Here is a 26,809-nt window from a genome sequence, read left to right on the forward strand (position 1 = left end):
ACTTTTTATCATTCCTTATTAATTTTAATGGAATTCCATAACTACAGCTAAAATAATTAACTTTAATAATAAAATATATTGTAAAGGATACCGTTCTCACCATCTTTTTCAGCCTGCGCTGGTACACCATTTCTATTTCTTCCTACCCATTTGGGACCTGATAAATCCCAGTACCAGCTGCAGCTAGTAGCGCACTGATCACATTTTTCCTTTAGTTTCAAGTGCCACGCCGTCAAAGACAGCCGCTGAGGGTCCGGGTGAAGACAAGGTCCTTGAGTCAATAAGTCCACCCGAAGGGGTAAGAGGAATGGAGACTGGTGTGACAGCTGTTGGAGGTCGACATACCAGTGCCTGCGTGGCCGGGCCGGTGCTATTAAGATGAGGTTCCCGCCTTCCTGTTTGAACTTCCTGAATATTCTGGGAATCATGTTGATCGGTGGAAAGGCGTATGGAAGACGAAAAGTCCATGGAACCGATAGGGCATCCGTGAATCAGGCTTGAGGATCACTGGACCTCAACCCGAAGTTGGACACTGTTGTGTCTGGACGCCATTAGGTCCACATCCGGTAGGCCCCAACGGTCTGTAAGGATGGCAAACACCTCTGGGGGGAGCGACCACTCCCCCGGATGAATATCTTATCGGCTCAGGAAGTCTGCCTCCTAATTTTGGACTGCAAATGGAAGAGTTGTATGTCTATAGAGCACCAGTGAATTTCAGCCTAGACTGTCACAAATTGAACCTTCACCACATGGGTTCGTGAAATACAGAATGCAAAAAAATATATTGTGCAGCCCTGGCGAAAAACACAGATCACTTACACAATTTTTTATAACCGATATCTTTCAACACCAGGTAGCCCTAAAGCCTGGGAGAAAGAAAACAGACCATTGTGCAAATATTGTAGTTCACAGTGACCAATTTGCCAGGTCTTTAACTTGCAATTCGAAAAATATTGTGTATGCACTTGAGTGTAACTGCGGCCTGGTCAATATAGGCAAGACGTCTAGATGCCTTAAGACCAGGACCGCAGAACATGTATATAACATAAGGAAAAACCTGGAGGGATACACAGTATCGGCACATTTCACTAAGGTGCATAATTCCAATCCCTGTCAAATATGGTCATTTAGGGGATCCAACAGATTAATCCTGGAAGTGTAACAATGTAGACATCCGCTTAGCTAAAGCAGAGATGTCTTGGATCCATAAATTAAAAACTCTGGTACCCAATGGCCTTAACGGCGAATTTAAACTTAAATGGTTCTTATAAATTCCGATCTGTGTCTCAGCAGTGTTTTCCCTTTGTTATCCCTTTTAATACTGTACCTATATTTAATTGTTTTCTAGTGCTTAATATGTTGTATTTTAATTTTTTACTATTTTATATGGACTCTATTCTCTGGACATTAATCCAAAATGGACGTGCGTTCCATTATACCCCCGGAAACGAAGTTGCGTTCCACAGAGACTTGTGACTGTAAAATACCCGGAACCTAAAAAAACTGAGAAACTTTGCCCGGGACCACTGGAGAGTGAAGTGCAGCTTCCGGATACCTGACGCCGCATTTCTGGATTACGAAGCACCGGAACTTGCGGCTGTAAGCAATGATGTGTCATCGACTAGGGTTTAAAAGAGACCCGCTCGGCAATGGTGATTATGCTTCTGATGAAGGACCACTTGAGCCTGAAAGTGCGCTAAAGCAAAACCACTACTGCCGACCGGACTCCACAGGATAGGACGGGGACTTCATGTTTTCCTGCCGCCACTGATAGTCTTCTGAGAGTCTTTTATACCCCATTGTAGGTTATATGCGATTTTATTCATCATCAATTGTGAGTTTGTCCAATAAGTTGTTACTTTTATCCTTTACCTACAATGTTGCACTAGATTTCGTTTCTCAAAGTTTTTCCAGGATTCCTGTGGACTACTTCTTGCTTGAAAAGACCCCATATATTCTATATAAATATAAAGTACAGCTCTATGTGAGTTTAAATAATTACCATTAAATTGGTCACTGTGAACTACAATATTTGCACAATGGTCGGTTTTCTTTCTCCCAGGCTTTAGGGCTACCTGGTGTTGAAAGATATCGGTAATAAAAAATTGTGTAAGTGATTTGTGTTTTTCGCCAGGGCTGCACAATATATTTTTTTGCATTCCCAATTTTGGACACCTGGGAGGAAGACCGCGGACAGAGCCAGAAGGTGCTGTTCCGCCCAAGCGAGGATCTTGGACACCTCTTGGAGAGCCGCTGCACTGCGAGTACCTCCCTGGCGATTTATGTACGCCACAGCCGTGGCGTTGTCCGGCCTGATCTGCACAGGTTTCCCTTGGAGCAGGTCCTGCAAACGGATGAGGGTGCTGAAAACTGCCCGGAGTTCCAGTACGTTGATGGACAGACGGGTTTCCGGAGCGGCCCACATGCCTTGCAAGGATCGGGATCCTACTACCGCCCCCAGCCTCGAAGACTGGCGTCGGTCGTGAGAATGGTCCACTCCGTGAACCAGAAGGGGAGGCCTTGAGTCAAGTGGTCTGTCTGCAGCCACGATTGGAGAGTGGTTTGTCCTCCTGAGTCAGTGTGAGGAACGTGGACCTGATGTGGTGAGGTAGTGGTCCCACTTCGTCAAGATGATGCGCTGTAGTGGACGAGAATGGAATTGAGCCCACTCCACCATATCGAAAGTCAACACCATGAGGCCCAAAATCCTCATTGCCCAGTGAACTGAGACTCTCGGGCTCTGTACAAACGACTGGATTCAATGTTGCAAGGAATCGCACTTTTCTCTGGGAAGCGACATCCTCAAGGACCGGGTATCCAACAGAGCTCCCACATGCAGCATTTGCTGAGAAGGGTTCAGGGAAGATTTCTCCCAGTTTAGGAGCCACCTGTGTGTCTGGAGTGTTGCGATTGTTATCTGAAGATGTGATAACAGAACCTCTGGAGACTTGGCCACCAATAGTAGTTCGTCCAGGTATGGGAATACCCGGATTCCTAGTCGGTGGAGATGCTCCGCCATGACTTTCGTGAAAATCCTGTGGCTAGGCCGAATGGAAGGTTCTGAATAGCAAACCGCAGATACTTCTGGTGTGCTGGCAGAATGGGGACGTGTAAATACGCGTTTCAAATGTCTAGAGAGACCATATAATCCCCCTCTTCCAGGGCTAGGATTATTGTCCTCAGAGTCTCCATCCGGAATTTTGAAACCTTTACCACTTTGTTGAGTGATTTTAGGTTCAGGATAGGCCTGTATGTTCCGTTTGGTTTTGGAACTAGGAAGAGAGTCGGAGTAGTAACCAAGTCCCCTCTCGTGTGGGGGGACTGGAATTATAACTCAAGACTGTAAGAGAGAGTGCAGGATCTTTAGTAAATGTTCGGCTTTGTGTGTGTCGTGCGGTAGACCAATGCATGGGGGAGGCTTTTTGAATGAAATGGAGTATCCCCGAGACACCACTTCCCTCAACCAGGCATCCGTTGTTGTGGATAGCCATTGGTGAGCAAAGCAGAGAAGTCTGCCTCCCGCCTGGGGATCCCCCTGCAGGAGGCGGGTCCCATCATGCAGAGGGCCTGTCAGGTCTGGCGGGGCCTGTCTAGTGGCCCAAGCCTGCTTAGGCTTTGCCTTGCCTGCCTTGTTGGCAGGGGCATTCCTGGGATAGGATTGTCCCGACTTTTACTTGGGGACGAAAGGACCTTGGTTTCTGCGGCAGAGCTGTGGGGAGACAAGCCGTCTGAGCAGCCGCCAGAGAGGCAACAATTTTGTTAAGCTCCTCCCCAAATAAATTCTCGCCCTTAAAGTGCAACAGTTACAAGGTCTTCTTGGATTTCACATCCGCTTTCCATGGCCTGAGCCAAATGATGCTGCAGGCCTGGACGGAGCTGGCAGACACCATGATATTTAACGCTGCCTGTTTTATGTGATGCACACATAATTTCGGCATCCGCAGAAGCATCAGGAGAAAGCTTGTCTTCCACTACCTGAACCCATGGCAAAATGGCTTTTGCTGCCCAGGTTGCCTCTATAGTGGGCCTCTGGAATGCACCAGAGAGAGCATATGGCCCTAAGGGACTGCTCTAGGCGTCTGTCTGTAGGGTCCTTCAAGACCAACCCAGAGGTAACCAGGAGGACCGAAGGCTTTATTAACCTTGTCACGTGGGAATCCACTGGAGGAGGAATCTCTCATGGTTTACAACCCATGTGTAGGGGAGTGGCTGGGAGGTGAGTCTGGTCTTCTATGGCCGCTATATAGATGACCTTATTATTATTTGGGATAGGGATTCAATTTCTGTCTCACTATTTGTCCAATCCCTTAATTCCAACCTATATAATTTGTCTTTCACTCATACATATAGTCACACCTCTGTTGATTTTTTTGGTCGAGATTAAAGGAAATAAGATAATTTCCTCCAATTATGTAAAACCTGTTAACAAATTCATATATTCATTTCAAAAGTGCACACCATACCCCTTGGAAAACAAATATTCCTAAGGGTCAATTAATGCGTCTTCGCAGAAATTGTAGTGATACTGATCAATTTTTAAAACAAGCAAGAACAATGATTAGTTTCGAGAGAGAGAATACCCTGAAGCTCTATTACAAGAGTCACTCTCTGAAGTCCAAGAGACCAACAGAGAGATTGCATTTATTAGCAAATATAACAGCCGTGCCTTCGATATTAAGAACATCATAACACGTAATTATCCCCAGGATGGTACATATGGGTCAGCGGGGGGGGGGGGAGGAAGAGTATCAATTGGCGCGCTAAAAATTTAGGGCATTTTTTTTTGGGGGGGGGGGGGGGGGGGGGGAGTGGTGTGTTCATATAGTAGTACCAATTCACATTACAGCACACACCGTTATGCCCAGTACAGATTACAGTACACACTGTAATGCCCAGTATATATCATAGCACATAGGTGCTGCTTACCTACATGCTTGTTGCTAGGGGTTATATGCTCCTTGAAGGAATTACATGCTGGGGGGGCATTTTATGCTGGGGGGGTTGTTGCCCAAGGGCTGGAAATGCCGACATGCTGCTCAGCAGAGTAGGTGAGTGGGCTATCAGCACGGCGGGGGACTGGATGTGGCTAGAATAGCTGACACGCTGCTTGTTTTAGCCACATCCAGTCCCCCGCCACCCTAACAGCCCGCTCACCTACTCTGCTGAGAGCGGCTGTTATAGCCGCATACCATCCTGTCCCTCACGCTCTCAGCAGCGGAGTGGACTTACATGGCGGGGGGCGGTATTTAGGGCACACTAAGGGCAATATCAGCCAATACACACTGCGGGTAATGCTGAGCACACCTGGCTCTCACCTCTCCTGGGGGCGCCCTGCTACTGCTGACAAAGCGCTGTCGCTCTGCCTCCTGCGTTTCATACAGGGTGACCGGGCCCCGCGTGTGGGGGTGCACGGGGGTCTGGACACACGCCGCGGCCAGCACGGAGTCCCAGACCTCGCGATGGTGTCCGGCTGGTAGCTACTGGCACTGCCTGGTAACCACGGATGCTACGGGACGCGGGAGATGTAGAAAACATGCTGCTACCCCAGGGTGCGCAGCGGCATCAACATAACTTGTAAAACCTACAGTGATTGGCTGCCGGGCGGCCACTGTTCAATAATTGGTTCCCGGCGCCCGCTGCAGTGATTGGCTCGCAGCGGCTCACAGGTTCAGCATGGCGCGTCCCCGGGGACCGGTTTAGGGTAAAATACGCGCTATAGCGCGTTTTTGCGAACCCTGGTATCTGGGGAAACGTGGTGAGCTGCTAAATATCGGTTTGGACCTCTATCATTCCATCCAGCGTGACCAGTCCACTCTGTCAACTGACGATCGGTAACTCCTGTTCATCTGGACCTTACAAATTGGGATATCTGCACTATTCCTAAATCCAGCTATTAAAGGAGACCATACGCCGAATAGGAAGGATTGAGCCCTTGAAACCATAGGGCAGAAGGACATTTGTGGTCACTACTCTCTGGACATACCTATTCTCCCAGGAGATCAAACGGATGGTAATATAAAATACATTTCTTCAAAATCATCTTGATGGAGTCTTAAACCCATTTCTCATACATCCCAGAGTATATTTTATACGATTGCTCAATTTTTTATTCATATTTATTTTTATATGTTTTGTGATATATGTTCATTATTGTGATATCATTAACTAATAAATAATTATTTTATGAGAGCCGTCTTGTTTACATGATTGGAACAGCTAGCGCTGGCACATCTCTGTTTATATTCCTATACTTTTTTTGGGCCTGACAACCCAGTGCCAGCTGCTATTGAGAGCGCACCACTGCATCCCTTCTTGTTCTCAGCCGCTAGAGCGGCTTCTGCCGCTTAAGCGGCAAATTCAAAAGTAAAAAAAAAAGTAAAAATTAGAAGAATAAAGCAGCTTCTTATGGGATTACCTCAGTGAGGTAATCCCTGCTGATCAAACGGAAAGTTATGGTAGAACCTACCTTGGTTAACTTTCTTTCCTTGAAGTCCATGGGAACCACAGGGGACATCGGGGTTGTAGGCGGATCCAAGGCACCAATCAGGTGCCTGGACCCCCTGGATCCGCCTACAACCCCGATGTCCCCTGTGGTTCCCATGGACTTCAAGGAAAGAAAGTTAACCAAGGTAGGTTCTACCATAACCTTCCGTTTCCTTGTCGGGTCCATGGGTCCCACAGGGGACATCGGGGATGTCACAAGCCGTAATTAAGCGTGGGAATTTGCCTGAGGTGTCAGAAGTACCCGATGACCAAAGGAGGCATCCTGAGAGGCGAACGTGTCAAAAGCATAGAACTCGAAGGTATGGACAGATGACCACGTTGCAGCCCTGCACAGCTGTTCCGCAGATGCACCTCGACATGCTGACCATGATGGACCAACCACTCTGGTAGAGTGTGCTTTGATTGAGACAGGGATAGGAAGATAAGCCTGTTGATAAGCCTTTTGGATAGCCATGCGAATCCAGCGAGTAATAGTCTGTTTGCTCGCTGGCCACCCCTTTTTGTGAAATCCGTATAGTACAAAAAGGGAGTCAGATTTTCTGACCGACAGAACGGTCGACATATATGGTCAGAGCCCTGACCACATCGAGTAAGCGTTCTTCCGACGACAGGCCTTTTGTCGTGAACGTAGGGACCAGAATCTCCTGATTAACCTGGAATCTGGAGACGACTTTAGGAAGATAAGACGGTTTAGTTCTTAGCACCGCCCTATCGGAATAAAAAACAAGGAAAGGAGACTTGTAAGAAAGTGTCGACAGATCTGAAACTCGTCGGGCTGAAGAAATGGCCAGAAGAAAATCAGTCTTAAGTCAGCCATTTGAAATCTGCTGTATTAAGCGGTTCAAATGGGGGTTTAGCTAATGCCTGTAACGATGGATCGGTCCCAGGGTATTGTAGAAGGTACATAAGGGGGTTGGACATGCAACACTCCTTGGAGAAACGTGCGAACATCCGGAAGAAATGCAATTTTCTTTTGAAACCAGACCGATAAGGCCGAGACCTGGACTTTAAGGGAGGCCAATCTCAGGCCCAAGTCGAGACCCTTTTGAAGGAAAGTCAGGATTCTGGCTACTTTGAATACCTTCGGATTGAATCCCTTTGGAGTACACCATGTGAAATAGGCGTGCCAAATCTGATAGTAAATCCTGGAGGATGCTGGTTTGCGTGCCCGGATCATAGTCCTGGCTACTCTGGAAGAGAAGCCTTTGTGTTTTAGCAAGGCAGGCTCAAGTGCCACGCCGTCAACGATAGACATTGAGGGTCCGGGTGTAGACAAAGACCCTGACTCAGCAAATCCGCCCGAAGGGTCAGAGGGAATGGAGGCTGGAATGATAGAAGTTGGAGGTCTACATACCAATGCCTGCGAGGCCAGGCAGGAGTTATTAGGATGAGGTTCCCGCCTTCCTTTTTGAACTTTCTGATGACTCTGGGAATCATGTTTATTGGAGGAAAGGTATATGGCAGATGAAAAGTCCAAGGAACTGACAGGGCATCCGTGAAGCACACTTGAGGATCTCTGGACCTCGACCCGTATTTGGACACTTTCCTGTTGTGTCTGGACGCCATTAGGTCCACCTCCGGCTGGCCCCAATGGTCTGTCAGTAGTGCAAAGACCTCTGGATGGAGTGACCACTCCCCCAGGTGAATGTCTTGTCGGCTCAAGAGGTTTGCCTCCCAGTTTAACACACCTGGGACGAAAACTGCCGACAGGGCCTGAAGATGTTGTTTCACCCAGGTGAGGATCCTGGACACCTCCTGGAGAGCAGCTTTGCTGCGGGTACCTCCCTGGCGGTTGATGTACGCCATCGCCGTGGCGTTGTCTGACCTGATCTGCACTGGTTTCCCTTGGAGCAAATCCAGCGATTGAATCAGGGCATTGTGGACTGCCTGTAGTTCCAAGATGTTGATGGAAAGGCGAGTTTCCAAGGGGAATCAAACGCCTTGCAAGGATCGGGATCCTACTACCGCCCGAGCCTTGAAGGCTGGCGTCGGTAGCGAGAATTGTCCACTCTGTGAACCTGAATGGACTTCCTTGGGACAGGTGTTCCATTTGGAACCACCACTGCAGGGACTCCGTTACCTGAGGAGTCAATGAGAGGAAGGTGGACCTGATGTGGTGAGAAAGACCGTCCTATTTCCTCAGAATGAGCTGTTGTAAGGGACGAGAATGGAACTGGGCCCACTCCACCATATCGAACGTCGATACCATCAGGCCCAAAATTCTCATTGAATGGAGACTTGTGGGGCTTGAAGCAACATCCGAATTCTGTGTTGCAGAGAAATGCAGTCTGTTATCTGCAGGTGCAATAACAGAACTTCCTGAGACTTTGCCACCAATAGGAGGTCGTGCAGGTATGGGAAGACTCGGATACCTCGCTGGTGAAGATGTTCCGCCATCACCGCCATGATTTTCGTAGAAATCCTGGGGGAGGTGGCCAGGCCAAATGGAAGGGCATGGAATTGGAAGTGGCGATTCTGAATGGCAAACCTGAGGTACCTTCTTGTGTGCCGGCAAAATGGGGACGTGCAGGTATGCGTCCCGAATGTCTAGTGAGACCATGTAATCCCCTGCTTCCAGAGCCTGGATTATCGTCCTCAAAGTTTCCATCCGGAACTTTGACACATTTACCACCTTGTTTAGTGATTCTAGGTTTAGTATGGGTCTGTATGTTCCGTTTGGTTTGGGAACCAGGAACAGAGTGGAGTAGTAGCCCCGCCCTCTTTTCAGAGGCGGGACTGGGACAATGACCCGAGACTGCAACAAGGACTGTAGGATTTTTAACAAATGCTCTGCCTTGTGTGGATCGCGAGGAAGACCCGTGCAGAAAAACTTTATAGGAGGAGGCTTTAGTAAGGTTATGGAGTATCCCCGGGACACCACTTCCCTCACCCAGGCATCCGTTGTTGTGGACAGCATTTGGGGAGCAAAGTGGAGAAGTCTGCCTCCCACCTGGGGGTCCCCCTGTGGGAGGCGGGTCCCGTCATGCAGCGGGTTTGGCAGGGGCCTGTCTAGTGGCCCAGGCCTGTTTGGGCTTTGCTTTGCCTGCCTAACTGGGAGGGGTGTTCCTAGCATAGGATTGCCCTCTGGCCTTACCCTGGGGGCGAAAGGGCCAAAAGGAAGAGGTCCTAGCTTTCTGCAGAAGAGCTGTGGCAGAGGGCCCTAGCTACACCAAAAGGCGCAACAAATCGATCCGTGTCCAACAAGTTCAATTTAACGTTCTTCATAGGACATATATTACACCGGTTAGACTACAGAAAATGTCAGACTCAGCCTCAGGCAGGTGCCCAAGGTGTGGCGAATCGGGGGCCTCCTTCTGGCATATGCTATGGGCCTGCAATACATTAGTACAATACTGGGACAAAATACGGCTAGTATTGGTGGATATGGGATCACCACGAGACATCCTTACGGTCAAAAACATGGTATTGGGGATCTGGCAAGAAGAGCACATTTCTAGAGAGCTATGCTCCCTTCTATTAAACCACAGGGCTTCGGCCAAGTTGATAATAGCACGGTACTGGATGGCACAATTGGGCCCGGTATTTCTAGAATGGACCAATTTAGTCAACACGATATATGAGCACGAAAAATTTCACTATGCCTCCATCGGGGGCCTAACTAAGTTTCATGCAATCTGGAACCCATGGTATTATTCCAAGTGGTATAAATTTGTAGGCTAGCAGGTCGAGCTACCTGGAGCCACACGGTCACAAAAAAAGAAAGTAAAAAGGGAAAAAATAAAAAAATAAAAAAAATCTAGTCAAAATATTTTTGTTTTTTTACACGAAAGGTATCTGATCTAACACAAAGCTTTTTTAGCATTTTTTTTTTTCCCTATTCTGGACACAATCACATATAATATTTTTTACTTGTGTCATGAGATGTCACTATATAAAATTGTAAATCATACCCCTTTTCCACTAGAAGAAATAACCCGGTAATCTCCGCGGGGACGCGCTTCTACCCGGGTTTTACTGCTCCCTGTCAAATAACCCGGTTTGGATTCCCCGGCAATCCAACCCAGGTCATGATCAGGGTAGCACCCGGATTCAAGGGTAGTGGAAACGCTCCCTAACCGGGTTATTTGACTGAGCATGTTAAAAATCTTGGTACTCTTTACCTAGCACGGCGCCCATCGCGGGCATTGAATGCACTAAAAAATCGGGTGCGACGCGACCGACGCGATGCCCGCGATTTCCCATAGGGAACAATGGTAAATTTCTCAACTGACCCGATTTAACTGTTCAATGCCTCAATTGACACGATTTTTCCATAGGAAACAATGTTAAATGGCCCACAGAGGCCAAATACCCACCCTGAAGTGTGAAATGGCCCCCACAATTGTTAACGCCACCCCACGATCAACGTGAACCCGAAGCGTGGCGAGCGCAGCGAGCCCGCGAGGGGCGGCGGTACGCGTCCTACGACCTTTTCATACCCCCACTATCCACATCGGCGTGGAGTTGAGAATAGAATAGTGTGGCGAGCGCAGCGAGCCACCGCGCCCGAAGCGTGGCGAGCGCATCGCGCCCCGCGAGGGGACGCGGATACCTGTGAAGCCCGCGAAGGGACGCGTTTACCTGTGAAGGTATCCGCGTCCGCTCGCCACGCTTCGGGCTCGGTGGCTCGCCACACTATTCTATTCTCAACTCCACACCGACGTGGGGGTATGAAAAGGTCGTAGGATCGTGGGGTGGCGTTACCAATTGTGGGGGCCATTTCACACTTCAGGGTGGCTATTTGGCCTCTGTGGGCCATTTAACATTGTTTCCTATGGAAAAATCGTGTCAATTGAGGCTTTGAACAGTAAAATCGGGTCAATTGAGAAATTTAACATTGTTCCCTATGGGAAATCGCGGGCATCGCGTCGGTCGCACCCGATTTTTAGTGCATTCAATGGCCGCGATGCCCGCGATTTTTTTACCTGCGATGCCCACGATCCAAATTGTGGGCGCCGTGCTAGGTAAAGAGTACCAAAATCTTCACTGATTGGTGCTGCTGGGGCGCTGGTGAGTGATGTCATCACTCAGAGCCCCGCAGACTGCGCAGAGGACAGCGTTCTGTGCACATGTGCTGCATGTCTGTCCTGCTGACTTTCCCCTGCTGTATCAGAGGCTGCTCCAGCAGCCACCTTCCACTTTGCTGCCAGCACCACAGGCTATTTTAAAAGAAATGAGTGTGGTAATATTTGCCAGTAAAATAAAAAAAAAAAATATTTTAAAAGATATGAGTGTGGTCTCTTCTTCTAATATCCTAATATTTTTAATGGTGGCTCTTTTGGTGTAATGGTGGCCCTATTTTGTGACCTCCCACGGTAAAGCCCTTTAAAAAGGCTTTTTCTTATGTAATCTATAAGGAAAAAAAGGCCTTACCCAGGTTAAGTGTAAAAGGGGATGATCAGGCAATTTACCGGGTAGCACTGTAGTGGAAATGTGTCTCTTACCCATGTCCAACCTGGGTTCGAACCGGGTACAATTTACCGGGTCCGACCCAGGTTGCTAGTGGAAAAGGGGTATAAGCCAGACCCCTTACCTGTATTGTTCAAGACAATCACAAGTCGTTTTCTAACATGGGCGGTACCACTACGGTACGTAGAGGAGCTCTCCCGGGCGACCCTAATCTTCTTCCCCCTATACCACCCCGACCCCTAGGGATCGTAAGAAGCAGTCCCCCCAGATCGGGGAAATGATCGTTGTTACAAACGATATGGTTTGCAAAGTGTCGCATATGTATTGTATGTATTGTATGTGTTTTTCTATGTGTGTACTTTTTAAAATGTATAATATGTTTATTGTGTCTGATGAAAAATTTAAATAAAGATTCAAATTAAAAAAAGAAGAGCTGTAGGGAGACAAGCCGCTGCTAGAGAGGCAACAATCTTATTAAGCTCCTCCCCAAACAAATTCTCACCCTTAAAGGGCAGTAGTTCCAAGGTTTTCTTGGATTCCACATCCGCTTTCCATGTCCTGAGCCAGATAACGCGGCGGGCCTGAACAGAACTGGCAGACGCCCTTGCTGCTAAAGAACCTGTGTCAGACATGGCTTCCATGATATACAATGCCGCCTGTCTTATGCGGTGTATACATAATTTTGCATCCTCAGAAGCATCTAGGAGGGAGCTCATCTTCCTCTGTTTGGACCCAAGGAAAAATGGCTATTGCCGCCCAGGTGACTGCAATAGTGGGTCTCTGTACTGCGCCAGAAAAGGAAAACATGGCCCTAAGAGACTGTTCTAAGCTTCTGTCTGTGGGATCCTTAAGGACTGACCCAGTGGTGACTGGAAGGACAGAAGGCTTTATTAACCTGGGAATCAACCGGTGGTGGGTTTTCCCATGGCTTACAATCCTCGGGGGGGGGGGGGGGGGGGGGGGGGGGGGGGGAGAGGATATCTGGTCAGCATTTTTCTAGGGATTTTTTCCCCAAAGCTTCCCATTGATCTGTCCTGATCTCTGTTAAGTGATCAGAGTGAGGAAATTGGGCCTTAATGACTTTCTGCTTTTTAAAGACATCTCTGGTCTTAGCAGTAGGTTCAGGCTCCTCAGAGTCTGTTAGAAGGACATCACGGATAGCGTGGATAAGAGCTGCCACATCAGGTGTTTCTGCTTGTGAAGCAGGAGTGTCAGTGGGCATAGGATCATCATCCTGGTCATCATCAAGATTAAGATGATTATCAGCATTGTCATTATTAGAATTAATCCCTTCATCATCAGTATCATCCTGAACTGCCAACAGCAACGGTGTCAACACAGGTCTGGTTGGTTGAGCAGCACTGAGCAACAGCTTCTGCTGTTGCAAGGTCTGCACCGTGTTTGACAGGGCATCCACCCAAGGTGGAGGGGACTGGACTACAGGCGGTGCGATGGATGGCGGAAGGCGATCCACTAGAGTACCTAATAATTGCTGAAAGGCAGCCCAGGGGGGTTGTGGTGAAACCACCGAGGCAGAGGGCTGACCAGAGGGGAGAAAGCAATTGACACATAACCCGTCCTGGATAACATCCTGCTCAGATAATCCTGCTGCACAGCCTCTGCAGGACAGAAGCTGAGGAGACTGTGTCTGTTTGCAGCCCGTTTGTACATATTACCCACAGGGGGAAGATACAGTGCACAATAGGAGAATTCACCAAAGAAACCCTAGAGTGATATTCACTGCGTGTATGTGACCTCTGAGGCAGCACCTCAATATTTGAGATTATATAGAGAAAAGCTTACACAGTAGTGAAAGATAGAACTAGCACAAGGTCACACACACACACACACACACACAAAATAGCCTAATAACAGCTATGACACCCTGCTATCAGCCGCTTAAGCTCTATGGAGCAAGTGGGATCTAGGGTGGCTGTGAAAGTAATCTACTTAGCCTGTAGACTGTTTCACAGGGGAGAGCTCGTGCCTGGACTCTGGAGACTCTGTGCCTCTGGAAATGGCGCTGGTCTGAGAGGAAGGGGGCGGGCACAGCGTTACGCAGCTAATGGCCGGCATATCTCTGAGAGAATGGCACCAAAGCTGGGGAAGGGACTGTAAGCCAAGCGCCACCTCCCCTTGCTGGACTTCCCCCACCGGAGCTATGAGTCCGAAAATGGGTCCCCGGCCTCGGCTTAGACTCAGTCCCCGGTGGTCTAGTGGAGTCCCTGACCTAAGCCAGTGTCCACGCCAGCTACCACGGCTGTCTCCCACAGCCGCGGTAAGACAGCGATTTGCGCTCCCTAAGGGAGCCTTACCTGCTCGCGCTCCGGCCACGCTGTCTGGGAGGAGAAACTGTCTGCGGTGCTAGGCGCTGATGTTCCCCCCCCCACGCCGGGCTACCCCGCTTGGCTGACGCCGTGGGACGAATGTCGGCGCCGGGCAGAGTGATGCGGCTGCTCGCGCTGCCCTCAATGACTGACAGCGGGGGCAGCCTCAGCCGTAAGAGCGGCAAATTTAAAAATGAAAAGTAAAAATTTTAAATTAAAAATGAGCTTCTTATGGGGTTACCCATGGACACTGAAAAGGAAAGGTTCGTCTGCTTCCTGCAGGCACCAAACAAAAAACGGAGCTAGCTGAGCCTGGAGGTGGGGTTGCAGGGGAGAGGGCCCTAGGCATCCTGGGAAATCTTAAAAGAGCTTCGCTGATTGGTGCCTCGGACCCCCTGAATCCGCCTATAACCCGATGTCCCCTGTGGGACCCTGAAAAGAAAATGCAATTACAGTAACCACCTGCAGAATATCTGTGGCAATTATTATTATAGTAGCAAATATGTATACCGAATACGTTTTTTTATTTTCTTTACTTTTTAATGCTAATAAAGTAATCTGTACTTCTGTTATAGCGCTCTCTTAATTGTTATTTTATTTGTGTCTAATTAAGTTATACAGAATACCTATTGGGAGCTGCAATAGCCATAAGTGGTCTTATAATGATTTCGTTAGACAGCATTCATTTAGATTGATTATTATAATTTTAATGTAAAGTATTAGCGCCTGATTATCATGATTATCCTTTTCTACCAGAGAGTGTGGGGAGGAGACTGGTCAGATCTCTGGGCTGGTAACACACAGTGACATGATGTGAGGGGAGAGCAGGAGTATAATAGGGGCTGATGGCTCCTGATGTATGAGATACACCAGAGAGTGCGGGGAGGAGACTGGTCAGATCTCTGGGCTGGTAACACACAGTGACATGAGGTGAGGGGGAGAGCAGGAATATAATAGGGGCTGATGGCTCCTGATGTATGATATACACCAGAGAGTGCGGGGAGGAGACTGGTCAGATCTCTGGGCTGGTAACACACAGTGACATGATGTGAGGGGAGAGTAGGAGTATAATAGGGGCTGATGGCTCCTGATGTATGAGATACACCAGAGAGTGTGGGGAGGAGACTGGTCAGATCTCTGGGCTGGTAACACACAGTGACATGATGTGAGGGGAGAGTATGAGTATAATAGGGGCTGATGTCTCCTGATGTATGAAATACACCAGAGAGTGTGGGGAGGAGACTGGTCAGATCTCTGGGCTGGTAACACACAGGGACATGATGTGAGGGGAGAACAGGAGTATAATAGGGGCTGATGGCTCCTGATGTATAAAATACACCAGAGAGTGTGGGGAGGAGACTGGTCAGATCTCTGGGCTGGTAACACACAGTGACATGATGTGACAGGGAGAGCAGGAGTATAATAGGGGCTGATGGCTCCTGATGTATGAGATACACCAGAGAGTGTGGGGAGGAGACTGGTCAGATCTCTGGGCTGGTAACACACAGTGACATGATGTGAGGGGGAGAGCAGGAGTATAATAGGGGCTGATGGTACCTGATGTATGAAATACACCAGAGAGTGCGGGGAGGAGACTGGTCAGATCTCTGGGCTGGTAACACACAGTGACATGATGTAAGGGGGAGAGCAGGAGAATAATATGGGCTGATGGCTCCTGATGTATGAGATACACCAGAGAGTGTGGGGAGGAGACTGGTCAGATCTCTGGGCTGGTAACACACAGTGACATGATGTAAGGGGGAGAGCAGGAGAATAATATGGGCTGATGGCTCCTGATGTATGAGATACACCAGAGAGTGTGGGGAGGAGACTGGTCAGATCTCTGGGCTGGTAACACACAGTGACATGATGTGAGGGGAGAGCAGGAGTATAATAGGGGCTGATGGCTCCTGATGTATGAGATACACCAGAGAGTGTGGGGAGGAGACTGGTCAGATCACTGGGCTGGTAACACACAGTGACATGATGTGAGGGAGAGAGCAGGAGTATAATAGGGGCTGATGGCTCCTGATGTATGAGATACACCAGAGAGTGTGGGGAGGAGACTGGTCGGATCTCTGGGCTGGTAACACACAGCGACATGATGTGAGGGGAGAGCAGGAGTATAATAGGGGCTGATGGCTCCTGATGTATGAGATACACCAGAGAGTGTGGGGAGGAGACTGGTCAGATCTCTGGGCTGGTAACACACAGTGACATGATGTGAGGGGAGAGCAGGAGTATAATAGGGGCTGATGGCTCCTGATGTATGAGATACACCAGAGAGTGCGGGGAGGAGACTGGTCAGATCTCTGGGCTGGTAACACACAGTGACATGAGGTGAGGGGGAGAGCAGGAATATAATAGGGGCTGATGGCTCCTGATGTATGATATACACCAGAGAGTGCGGGGAGGAGACTGGTCAGATCTCTGGGCTGGTAACACACAGTGACATGATGTGAGGGGAGAGTAGGAGTATAATAGGGGCTGATGGCTCCTGATGTATGAGATACACCAGAGAGTGTGGGGAGGAGACTGGTCAGATCTCTGGGCTGGTAACACACAGTGACATGATGTGAGGGGAGAGTATGAGTATAATAGGGGCTGATGTCTCCTGATGTATGAAATACACCAGAGAGTGTGGGGAGGAGACTGGTCAGATCTCTGGGCTGGTAACACACAGGGACATGATGTGAGGGGAGAACAGGAGTATAATAGGGGCTGATGGCTCCTGATGTATAAAATACACCAGAGAGTGTGGGGAGGAGACTGGTCAGATCTCTGGGCTGGTAACACACAGTGACATGATGTGAGGGGGAGAGCAGGAGTATAATAGGGGCTGATGGTACCTGATGTATGAAATACACCAGAGAGTGCGGGGAGGAGACTGGTCAGATCTCTGGGCTGGTAACACACAGTGACATGATGTAAGGGGGAGAGCAGGAGAATAATATGGGCTGATGGCTCCTGATGTAGGAGATACACCAGAGAGTGTGGGGAGGAGACTGGTCAGATCTCTGGGCTGGTAACACACAGTGACATGATGTAAGGGGGAGAGCAAGAGAATAATATGGGCTGATGGCTCCTGATGTATGAGATACACCAGAGAGTGTGGGGAGGAGACTGGTCAGATCTCTGGGCTGGTAACACACAGTGACATGATGTGAGGGGAGAGCAGGAGTATAATAGGGGCTGATGGCTCCTGATGTATGAGATACACCAGAGAGTGTGGGGAGGAGACTGGTCAGATCTCTGGGCTGGTAACACACAGTGACATGATGTGAGGGAGAGAGCAGGAGTATAATAGGGGCTGATGGCTCCTGATGTATGAGATACACCAGAGAGTGTGGGGAGGAGACTGGTCGGATCTCTGGGCTGGTAACACACAGCGACATGATGTGAGGGAGAGAGCAGGAGTATAAAGCTGTATTAACAGAACAAGGAAAATACTGTATGCAATAAGTGATTATTACTAACCTGTGCTGATATCTGTAGGGATTTCCTCTTTATTACACTGCTGATCACCCCTCATATGTGTGTCTTCTGTCTCTGTATCTTCTTTTTTATCTGACACATAAGACTCTTCTCTTATCTTCATATCCGTCACATACGTCTCTTCTTCCTCTGTGTCTTCTGCCTTAATATCTTCACATTGAACCTACAAAAAAATCTCATTAGTAATGTCTGATGCTAGGTAGATTAGACAGTACAATATCCGTGCATAGGACACACACACACACACACACAACCACTGCAATTCATATAGTGACACTTAGGAATACACTTAGGAATATTGGGGAGACCCTAATTCCCACCTACCTGATCCTCCTGTGGGGTCCTGTGAGTCTCCTCTGTATAATGCTGGGAATACTGAGGACGGGGACATCTCTCTGGGGTATCTCTGTTACTGGATCCATCTATAGGAGACACACAGTGACTGAATATATTGTACATGTGGATTAGTAGAGGATATGTGTATATAGGGGAGCCCCATAGCTGCTCTCCCCTGTACAATAAAATAAAGTCTCCTCTTACCCAGTGATGTGAGGGGCCGGTGATTCTCCATCATAACATTCCTGCACAGACCCTTGTGTTCCTCTATATACTCCCGTTCCTGCATGGAGAGATACACAGTGACATCCTGACACCTTCTAGGAAACCGACACACACAGTGATACAGTCACCTCTCCGGTCACATCACCCAGCGTTACTGTATAACATCCCATTCCCAGCAGTCACCTCTCCGGTCACATCCCCCGATGTTACTGTATAATGCCCCATTCCCAGCAGTCACCTCTCCGGTCATATCCCCCTACTGTATAATATCCCATTCCCAGCAGTCACCTCTCCGGTCACATCCTCGGTGTTACTGTATAATGTCCCATTCCCAGCAGTCACCTTTCCAGTCACATCCCTGGGTGTTACTGTATAATGTCCCATTTCCAGCAGTCACCTCTCCAGTCACATCCCCCGGTGTTACAGTATAATGTCCCTTTCCAAGCAGTCACCTCTCCAGTCATATCCCCTGGTGTTACTGTATAATGTCCCATTTCCAGCAGTCACCTCTCCAGTCACATCCCCCGGTGTTACAGTATAATGTCCCTTTCCAAGCAGTCACCTCTCCAGTCATATCCCCCGGTGTTACTGTATAATGTCCCATTCTCAGCAGTCACCTCTCCGGTCACATCCCCCGCTGTTACAGTATAATGTCCCATTCCCAGCAGTCACCTCTCCGGTCACATCCCCCGATGTTACAGTATAATGTCCCATCCCCAGCAGTCACCTCTCCAGTCACATCCCCAGTGTTACTGTATAATGCCCCATTCCCAGCAGTCACCTCTCCGGTCACATCCCCAGTGTTACTGTATAACGCCCCATTCCCAGCAGTCACCTCTCCGGTCACATCCCCGGTGTTACTGTAGAACGCCCCATTCCCAGCAGTCACCTCTCCGGTCACATCCCCCGTTGTTACTGTATAATGCCCCATTCCCAGCAGTCACCTCTCCGGTCACATCCCCCGGTGTTACTGTATAATGTCCCATTCCCAGCAGTCACCTCTCCGGTCACATCCCCGGTGTTACTGTATAATGTCCCATTCCCAGCAGTCACCTCTCCGGTCACATCCCCCGGTGTTACTGTATAATGTCCCATTTCCAGTAGTCACCTCTCCGGTCACATCCCCGGTGTTACTGTATAATGTCCCATTCCCAGCAGTCACCTCTCCGGTCACATCCCCCGGTGTTACTGTATAATGCCCAATTCACAGCAGTCACCTCTCCGGTCACATCCCCTGATGTTACAGTATAACGTCCCATTCCCAGCAGTCACCTCTCCGGTCACATCCCCCTTCTGTATAATGCCCCATTCCCAGCAGTCACATCCCCCGGTGTTACTGTATAATGTCCCATTCCCAGCAGTCACCTCTCTGGGTGTTTCTGTATAATGTCCCATTCCCAGCAGTCACCTCTCCAGTCACATCCCCGGTGTTACTGTAGAACGCCCCATTCCCAGCAGTCACCTCTATGGTCACATCCCCCGGTGTTACTGTATAATGTCCCATTCCCAGCAGTCACCTCTCCGGTCACATCCCCCGGTGTTACTGTATAATGTCCCATTCCCAGCAGTCACCTCTCCGGTCACATCCCCGGTGTTACTGTATAATGTCCCATTCCCAGCAGTCACCTCTCCGGTCACATCCCCCTGTGTTACTGTATAATGTCCCATTTCCAGTAGTCACCTCTCCGGTCACATCCCCCGGTGTTACTGTATAATGCCCCATTCCCAGCAGTCACCTCTCCGGTCACATCCCCGGTGTTACTGTATAATGTCCCATTCCCAGCAGTCACCTCTCCGGTCACATCCCCCGGTGTTACTGTATAATGTCCCATTTCCAGCAGTCACCTCTCCGGTTACATCCCCCAGTGTTACTGTATAATGCCCCATTCCCAGCAGTCACCTCTCCAGTCACATCCCCCGGTGTTTCTGTATAATGCCCCATTCCCAGCAGTCACCTCTCTGGTCAGCAGCTGGATGATCTTGTTGGTGAGTTCCAGGATCTTCTGCTCCTTGTCTCTCCCATGTATCAGTGAGTGAGGTGGAGGCACTGTGATGGGGCTCTGGGTCCTGCTCAGTTCTCCTGACACACAGGGATGGCAACTGGGTGTCTCATGGTCACTGGATGTCTTCTTCACTACTTTGTAACCCTGTATATTGGAAAATATACTATTACTGCATGCACTCGCATACTTTGCCCGTACCTTACCGTATTCAATATAATACCCTTCTACTCGCATATAAAGCTATTAACCATACTGCACCATATATCTCTTTACTTATCACACAATATCTCCCATCTCGGCCACTGTGCTCTGCACAAGATCTGCGTCTCTCTCCTGCACGGATCACTAGCTCCCATTCACTATTGCAGGACTTTCATCGGGCTGCTCCCAGCCTATGGAATGCCCTTCCATGCACAATAAGACTCTCCACTAGCCTCTAAACTTTCAAGTGTTCCCTGAAGACTCCCCTCTTCAGGCAAGACATAATATTTAAGTTACATACGCATAACCCTCTGAGGCACTTATGTATTATATAGCTTCCTTTCTGGTCCTACAACTTGGTGGGACTGCTATGCTATTACTGGTGCCTGTCCTTGTGTTTCCCTCCTATGTCCCTATAGATTGTAAGCTTGCAGCAGGGCCCTCCTACCTCCAAGTCTGTCTGTTGTTACCCAGTTCGTTTTATCACTGTCTAAAATTGTAAAGCGCAACGGAATCTGCTGAGCTATTTAAGAAACTGTAAATATATATAAATTAATAAATAATACACTCCCAGTCATCACCCTCTATTAGTGCTATGAGATGTAATTCCCCAAATCCACTGTAGTAATAATATATCAGTGATATCACTGACACTCTCAGATATCATCACCTCCCCAGTCACGTCCTTGTATTATTACTATAGATATAAGTGATGTCACAGTGACGCTCCCAGATCCCCTCACCTCCCCAGTCACGTCCCTGTATTATTACTATAGATATAAGTGATGTCACAGTGACGCTCCCAGATCTCCTCACCTCCCCAGTCACGTCCCTGTATTATTACTATAGATATAAGTGATGTCACAGTGATGCTCCCAGATCCCCTCACCTCCCCAGTCACGTCCCTGTATTATTACTATAGATATAAGTGATGTCATAGTGACGCTCCCAGATCCCCTCACCTCCCCAGTCACGTCCCTGTATTATTACTATAGATAAGTGATGTCACAGTGACACTCCCAGATCCCTTCACCTCCCCAGTCACGTCCTTGTATTATTACTGTAGATATAAGTGATGTCACTGTGACGCTCCCAGATCCCCTCCCCAGTCATGTCCCTGCATTATTACTATAGATATAAGTGATGTCACAGTGACGCTCCCAGATCCCCTCACCTCCCCAGTCACGTCCCTGTATTATTACTATAGATATAAGTGACGTCACAGTGACGCTCCCAGATCCCCTTACCTCCCCAGTCACGTCCCTGCATTATTACGATAGACATAAGTGATGTCACAGTGACGCTCCCAGATCCCCTCACCTCCCCAGTCACGTCCCTGTATTATTACTATAGATATAAGTGACGTCACAGTGACGCTCCCAGATCCCCTCACCTCCCCAGTCACGTCCCTGTATTATTACTATAGATATAAGTGAGGTCACAGTGACGCTCGCAGATCCCCTCACCTCCCCAGTCACGTCCCTGTATTATTACTATAGATATAAGTGATGTCACAGTGACGCTCCCAGATTCCCTCACCTCCCCAGTCACGTCCCTGTATTATTACTATAGATATAAGTGATGTCACAGTGACACTCCCAGATCCCCTCACCTCCCCAGTCACGTCCCTGTATTATTACTATAGATATAAGTGATGTCACAGTGACACTCCCAGATCCCCTCACCTCCCCAGTCACGTCCCTGTATTATTACTATAGATATAAGTGATGTCACAGTGACGCTCCCAGATCCCCTCACCTCCCCAGTCACGTCCATGTATTATTACTATAGATGTAAGTGATGTCACAGTGACACTCCCAGATCCCCTCACCTCCCCAGTCACGTCCCTGTATTATTACTATAGATATAAGTGATGTCACAGTGACGCTCCCAGATTCCCTCACCTCCCCAGTCACGTCCATGTATTATTACTATAGATGTAAGTGATGTCACAGTGACGCTCCCAGATGCCCTCACCTCCCCAGTCACGTCCATGTATTATTACTATAGATGTAAGTGATGTCACAGTGACACTCCCAGATCCCCTTACCTCCCCAGTCACGTCCCTGTATTATTACTATAGATATAAGTGATGTCACAGTGACGCTCCCAGATTCCCTCACCTCCCCAGTCACGTCCCTGTATTACTATAGATATAAGTGACGTCACAGTGACGCTCCCAGATCCCCTCACCCCCCCAGTCACGTCCCTGTATTATTACTATAGATGTAAGTGATGTCACAGTGACGCTCCCAGATCCCCTCACCTCCCCAATCACGTCCCTGTATTATTACTATAGATATAGGTGATGTCACAGTGACGCTCCCAGATCTCCTCACCTCCCCAGTCAGCAGGTAGATGATCTCCAGGGTGATATTTAGAATCCTCTCAGTCATGTGACTCTGGTCCTTGTCCATCCTCGTGGAATCAGTGACGGGTCTCATCCTCACGTGATGTCTAGTAAACACTCCGTGTCCTCACCGCTCCGTTGTCTAGGTGTAAATATAATTACAATAAACACCACACAATACACATGCAACATATTAGGTAAAAGGTGCCCATACACTAGTCCAATTTGGGCCAATTTCACCTGATCCCGATGGAACTGTCGAGAAATCAGATGTGTTTGACGTCCGCCTTGGGTCCGATTCATATCGGACCTGAGCAGGAGGTCGGACTTGTTGCCCACCCGCCGACTCTGCCCCCCTCCCAGTGCCGGGGAATGGGGTCGTATTAGATCCATTGTATGTGAAAGGACCGCATGTGATTCATCGTATGCAGGTACCAGATGGCTCGGAGGTTGGGAGGGGGCCATACACTGCTGCGATACATCCCAGTAGTGTATGGCCACCATCATGCTGCTTTCTGAGAAAGTCGGCTGCTGATTGGGCAGAAATCATTCTGAGTAGAGACGCAGAGGAAGAAGGATCTCTGCGTCTCTAGTGTACAGCGGAGCGGAGCGGGTACCAGCGCGACTTGAAGAGAAGATGCCGGGGTGGTCGCCACAGGAGCAGGTGAGTAGGATTTCCTTCCCCAGGTACCCCTTTGGATTACTACGGATCCAGGACCCCGGACTCTTCAGCCCTGGAGCCGGAACCAAGCCACCGGACCGGACCCTGGGACCTACCTACGGGATCAAGATAGGTAAGTATCAGTGTGTTTGTGTAATGTATGTATTAAACTTTTATTTTTCTAATGTGTTAGTGTGTATTTATTTAACTATTTTTTTTACTGTGGAACTACAAGACCCAGCGGGCCCTTTAATGCCCCGCAGGCTGGGACTTGTGGTTCTCCCAAGTCCCAGCTTGCGGGGAGGCTTGATGGGACTCATAGTTCCGCAGTTTAAAGCAATAGTTTTTTCGGTACTTCTTTACTTTCACGGCGCCACTAGATAGGACAGATAGGACACTAGATAGGATACGATTTGGTATGCGATTTGACATAAGATATTGCATAAGATATAGGATAAGATTTACTATCCATTTCATTACCCCACTATCCACTAGGGCGTGGAGTTGATTTTATATAGCGTGGCGAGCGCAGCGAGCCACCGAGCCCGAAGCGTGGCGAGCCCCGCGAGGGGACACGGATGTTGTTTCAAAGCAAATCCCCAATATTGCATGCCATTTGCATGCAATTCCATAAAATACATTCCGTGTCCGCTCGCCACGCTTCGGGCTCGGTGGCTCGCCACTCTATATAAAATCAACTCCACGCCCTAGTGGATAGTGGGGTAATGAAATGGATAGTAAATCTTATCCTATATCTTATGCGATATCTTATGTCAAATCGCATACCAAATCGTATCCTATCTAGTGGCGCCGTGAAAGTAAAGAAGTACCGTTTTTTTCAACTATTTTTTTACACCAGTATCAGCTCGATGCCCACCGTCCAGGGGCATCGAGGACAGCACCAGGCTTCAGCCTGGTCAGGTAAGTCCTGGAGGGGGGGACCCCTTTATTGGGGGGGGGGTCCCCACTCCCCCAGGACCCCTGGCCAGGCTGACTGGTCGGTAGGGTTAATGCTTTGGCCGCGGGACCTTATATAATAAGTGTCCCCCGGCTGTGGCATTACCCTGCTGGCTGGGTGTGCCTGGGGGTGGTTCTTAAAATACGGGGGACACAAAAGCAGCCTCTAATGTTTCCGCATATAAATATATCATACAGAGAACAATGGGTACATGTATAGAGTATAAGCGCTGCGGCTATAGTATACCACTACAACGTTCTTGTAGTACATGGTTGTCTGAAACTAATTGTAATAGGGAACCAAAGGCTGCTCGCCCTGTATAATCATCATACTACTACTAAGAAGATATCAGAGACTCGTAACCCAGAAAAAAAATAATATAAAATGAATTTGTTTTGTAACAGGACAACAAAAGCTGCTCCCTAATAGTAATAAAAAAAACAGAGGCTGCTGAACTATATAATAATAACACCACACCAGAGGCTGCTCCCTCTGTATAACATTTGTAACAGGACAGCACAGACCGCTCACACCACAGGTCACTCCCCTGTAAACAGGACGCTACAGGCTGCTCTCCCTGTATAATGGGACGCTACAGGCTGCTCCCCCAGTATAATGGGACACCAAGGTAGCACAATACTCAGTCTCACCTGCTACCAGATACAGCAATGCCTTCTATCGGTCCCCCGTAACTTAATCACCGTGGCTGCTGGAAGTGAGAGGCCTCAGGTAAGATCAGCAGCGCTGCCCTAGCAGGGAGCCGAGATGCTGCCGCCTCTGAACGTTGAGACTGGTCTTCGGAAATATGGCCGCCGTTCACTCGCACAGGGGACAATTGTTATGGATCGTTTCTAGTAGTACTTACAGCATGGAATCTATCAGCTACCGGTGGCCTCGCATCACATAACTCTCTCAATGCATTCACACAAGGCAATTACCGGCACTGATGTCCCAGTGTCCACATATAGCGGCGGCCATTTTCCTGTGGCTTGAACTTAGCTCCCAGACTCCCTTGCAGCTGTAGCCAAAGTGTACTATTTCATGTGTGGGGCAGAGTGGGAGGAGCTGTGTTACCAGTGAAACGTCCCTTCCTGGTGTGCATGGCAGGCAGGAGGGAGAGTGCTGCAGCTGGCACCAGGTAACCCCAGGTATTATACTTCTAGTGAAAGCATAGTAGTGATTGCTCTGTGTGTGCTATAAGTGCACTTATACCCTTTTACACCAGAGCCACAACCCGGGTTATTGCCGCTACTGACCGGCCCGGGTCTTGATGTAAAAGCGCAAAAAAATTAAAATAACCCGGGTCCTGTTACCCTGTGTCCGACCCGGCAAATGTTCAGGGTCAGACACAGGGCTTCCGCAGAGTCAGGGGCCATGTAAATGGGTAACCCGGGTCATCTGACCCAGGGACCCATTTCAATCAATTCACCGGCATCCCCTACCCGGCATCATGCTGGTGGAACAACTGCCGGGTCACTTCCGGGTCCAAAAGCCCGGGAGGAGATGGCGTCAGACAGAACGGGTGGAGATGGCGTCAGACAGAACGGGTGGAGATGGCGTCAGACAGAACGGGTGGAGATGGCGTCAGACAGAACGGGTGGAGATGGCATTAGAGAGAGTGGGAAGGAGATGGAATCAGAGAGAGGGGGAGAGGAGATGTCGTCAGAGAGAGGGGGAAGGAGATGGGATCAGAGAGAGGGAGGGGCAGAGACAACATCAGAGAAAGAGAGGAAGGTGACAGCGTCAGAGAAAAGGTAGAGGAGACGGCATCAGAAAGGTGGAATAGACAGCATCAGAGAGGGGGGAGAGAGAGTCAGAGTGGGGGAGAAGACAGCATCAGAGAGGGGGGAGACAGAATCAGAGTGGGGGAGGAGATGGCGTCAGAGAGTGGGGATGAGACAGCGTTAGAAAAAGAGAGGGGGGAAGTTAGACAGCTTCAGACAGAGAGTGGGGATGAGCATACCTCATTACAGCAGTCGCTGGGAGCACAGCCAGGGGGCCTCTTATGGGGGTGGGCACTTGACGGTATTAGGCCACACCCCCTAAATGTCCGCGAATCGCGGGACTGCTGGAAGCCAGCCAGGAGGGTTGAGGGACCGCAGCTTCATCCTCAGTGGATGTGCTGCAGCTTGCGTTGGCAGGGCCAAGGTGAGGGGGCCGTGGCAAGGTGGAGCAGGTAGCGCTGAATGCTGCTGATCTTTGGTGTAGTCAGGACTGGGTACAGGGGGAGCTGCGGGCCCTAGAAACAGCTTGGACCCCATAGCAGCTGCACCCTCGATAGCTACATCACTGCTAATACTGCTAATTACCCACTTTCCCAGTCAGCCAGGAGAAAGTGCA

General features: G+C 49.1%; 2 protein-coding genes across 2 annotated transcripts in view; both read right to left on the reverse strand.

Annotated features, from left to right (window-relative positions):
- The window catches only part of LOC146007380 (uncharacterized), a 32,422-nt gene extending 14,228 nt beyond the window's left edge, over positions 1-18,194 (reverse strand). The window contains exons 1-2 of the mRNA XM_083145729.1: positions 18,060-18,194; positions 17,718-17,898 (exon numbers count right to left, since the gene is read on the reverse strand). Coding sequence (XP_083001855.1) covers positions 17,718-17,898; positions 18,060-18,194 — 316 coding nt within the window. The remainder of the gene's footprint in view (positions 1-17,717; positions 17,899-18,059) is intronic.
- LOC146010156 (uncharacterized) overlaps positions 1-26,809 on the reverse strand; it is a 213,030-nt gene that overhangs the window by 107,819 nt on the left and 78,402 nt on the right. The window lies entirely within an intron of this gene.

Source organism: Crinia signifera, chromosome 6 (genome assembly GCF_055691185.1).
Source record: "Crinia signifera chromosome 6, ASM5569118v1, whole genome shotgun sequence".
Taxonomy (NCBI): domain Eukaryota; kingdom Metazoa; phylum Chordata; class Amphibia; order Anura; family Myobatrachidae; genus Crinia; species Crinia signifera.